The following is a 2,263-nucleotide window of genomic DNA, read 5'->3' as shown; positions in this document are numbered from 1 at the left end:
AGCAAACCAACAAATACACTTGCGGACTTTAATAAAATCTTTGCAAGCAAGTTTTGATGAAAAACAAGAATCAAATCTATGTTAGCATTCCATTTTAAAAAATTCTGTGGAAGCTTGTATTCTAAATCTAGTACCTTTTTTTCCTTTTAAGCATAACTTTCTGTTTTTCTTTACACTAAAATTCAAAACAATCTATCTTGTCAAGATGACTCCCATCTGGGAATAATTTTTAAACTTTACAGAAGACTTTTCTCAGGGCAGTCTTCATCTCCTTATTCCTGAGGCTATAGATCAGAGGATTTAAAAGTGGAGTTGCAATTGAATACAACATAGTCACAAATTTCTGCTGGCCAGGCTGATTGGCTGCCCCAGGGCTTAAATACATCACCATGACTGAGCCATAAAACAGGGACACCACTACCAGGTGGGAGGCACATGTGGAGAATGCTTTTTTCCTACCTGAATCTTTAGGAACCTGAACCACAGCTCGAAGGACCAGGGTGTAGGACACAAGGATATAGAACAAAGTGACTAGCAATATCACAGCACTGATAGTACTGCAAGTCAGAGTTGTCTTGGGGACTGGTACACATGATATGGCCAGCATTGCCCCCAGATCACAGAGGTAGTGATCAATGACATTTGAATCACAAAATGGAACTTGAGAAATAAGAGTGGCAGGTGTCACTGACCACAGGAAGCCACCCACCCAACAGGCAGACACAAGGGCTCCACAGACTTTTTTGGTCATTATGATGGGATAGTGTAGTGGATGGCAGATGGCAACATACCTATCAAATGCCATGAGGGCCAAAAAGAAAAGTTCTGTGGCACCAAGGGAGAGAAAGATGTAGAACTGTAGGATGCAGCCATTATAAGAGATGGTCTTTGTCTTGGAGAGAAAATTCAGTAACATAGTGGGCACATTGGAATTAATGTAGCAGGTCTCCAGAAAAGAGAAGTTGGCCAATAAGGTATACATGGGAGTATGGAGTTGCTGGTCCCACCACACAGCATAGATAATAGCACTATTGCCCAGCAAAGTCAGGATGTAGATGATAGAGAAAAAAACAAAAAGGAGAATTTCTATTTCTTGGCTACACAGAAAACCCAAGAGGATAAATTCATGAATGAAAATAGTGGCATTATTCCTATCTGAAATATTCATGTCTCTCTAACCTGTGATATGCACAGACATAACTAGAACTATGTTTTAAGAGTCTTCTGTTCTATTTAGCTCTCCATAAAACATCAGCTTCCTAACTGGAAACACAGTATTTTACAAGTATAAAATAAAATGGAATATTAACACTTAGTCAATGTGGGAAATTTTATCAAAACAGCGCAGTTGGAAAGCAAATAGGAAAACAATTTGATATTTTGCTTTAAATATATCCTCCAAAGCAGTTTTTTCCCAATTTTAGCCTGTAAAAGAGCGATAGAAATAAATCATTATCACATCTAAATTGGCCACCTTTATTTAACTTAAAGACAATTAACAAACTTGAGGAAGGTACTTATGCCCTTGAGCTTTGTTTGAATTATCTCATTACTCACACTCTTAAGTCAGAATCATAAGATCTGTAAATTCTCCCTATTAAAGTACATTGTTATAGACAGTAGGTCACAATAATAATGTACATCCCCCCAAAAAATTAGTTCATTCATTAACTACTTTCTATTTAAAACTCACTTCTCCAGATTATTCTAGTAAGAACACCACCACCATCTTTTGAGAATTGATGATGTAATGTAATGTAAGAAGGGCCAGAGAAGTTATGACTCAGAAAACTTGTTTCAAAAGCTTTGAATTGACACCTTCAATTCATTATTTCATCTATTGATGTGTGGAGGCAGAACTGTTGAATTAGGAGCACACATCTGCAAAATGAAAGAGATAATAAATATCTGGCCATCAATTCACCAATTGCTAGTCTCAATTAAGTAATATAATATGTGCTTTAGAAATGTCCTCTTTGAAACCTTCTTCATTCCCATTTTCCACAGGGTTTCAGTCCCATCTGCAAAATTTGTGTTTCCTCTATTTCAGAATATCACATGCATTAGTTTGTTAGAACTGGCTTTTCACCCAAACATTACTTCTAAGTATTTACTTACATATTGTACCTGTCGTGATGATTACTACTAAAAATAAGTATTTGTGAAAATTGGAAATCTGAACATGCTTGGTGTAAAACAGTAGAACTACTATGGAAAACAATGTGTAAGTTCCTCAGAATTTAAAAATAAAAGTGTCATATAA

General features: G+C 36.2%; 1 protein-coding gene across 1 annotated transcript; it reads right to left on the bottom strand.

Moving 5' to 3' along the window:
* Positions 1-229: 229 nt before the first annotated feature.
* LOC101721452 (olfactory receptor 11G2-like) lies at positions 230-1,168 on the bottom strand. The gene has a single exon (XM_004865081.1). The coding sequence runs from the start codon at positions 1,166-1,168 to the stop codon at positions 230-232; it is 939 nt and encodes a 312-aa protein (XP_004865138.1).
* Positions 1,169-2,263: the final 1,095 nt, after the last annotated feature.

Source organism: Heterocephalus glaber, unplaced genomic scaffold, assembly GCF_053883595.1.
Source record: "Heterocephalus glaber isolate CG9 unplaced genomic scaffold, H.glaber_assembly_v1.0 deba00001662, whole genome shotgun sequence".
NCBI lineage: Eukaryota > Metazoa > Chordata > Mammalia > Rodentia > Bathyergidae > Heterocephalus > Heterocephalus glaber.
Note: the sequence above shows the minus strand (reverse complement) of the source record. Positions and strands in the feature narration are given on the sequence as shown.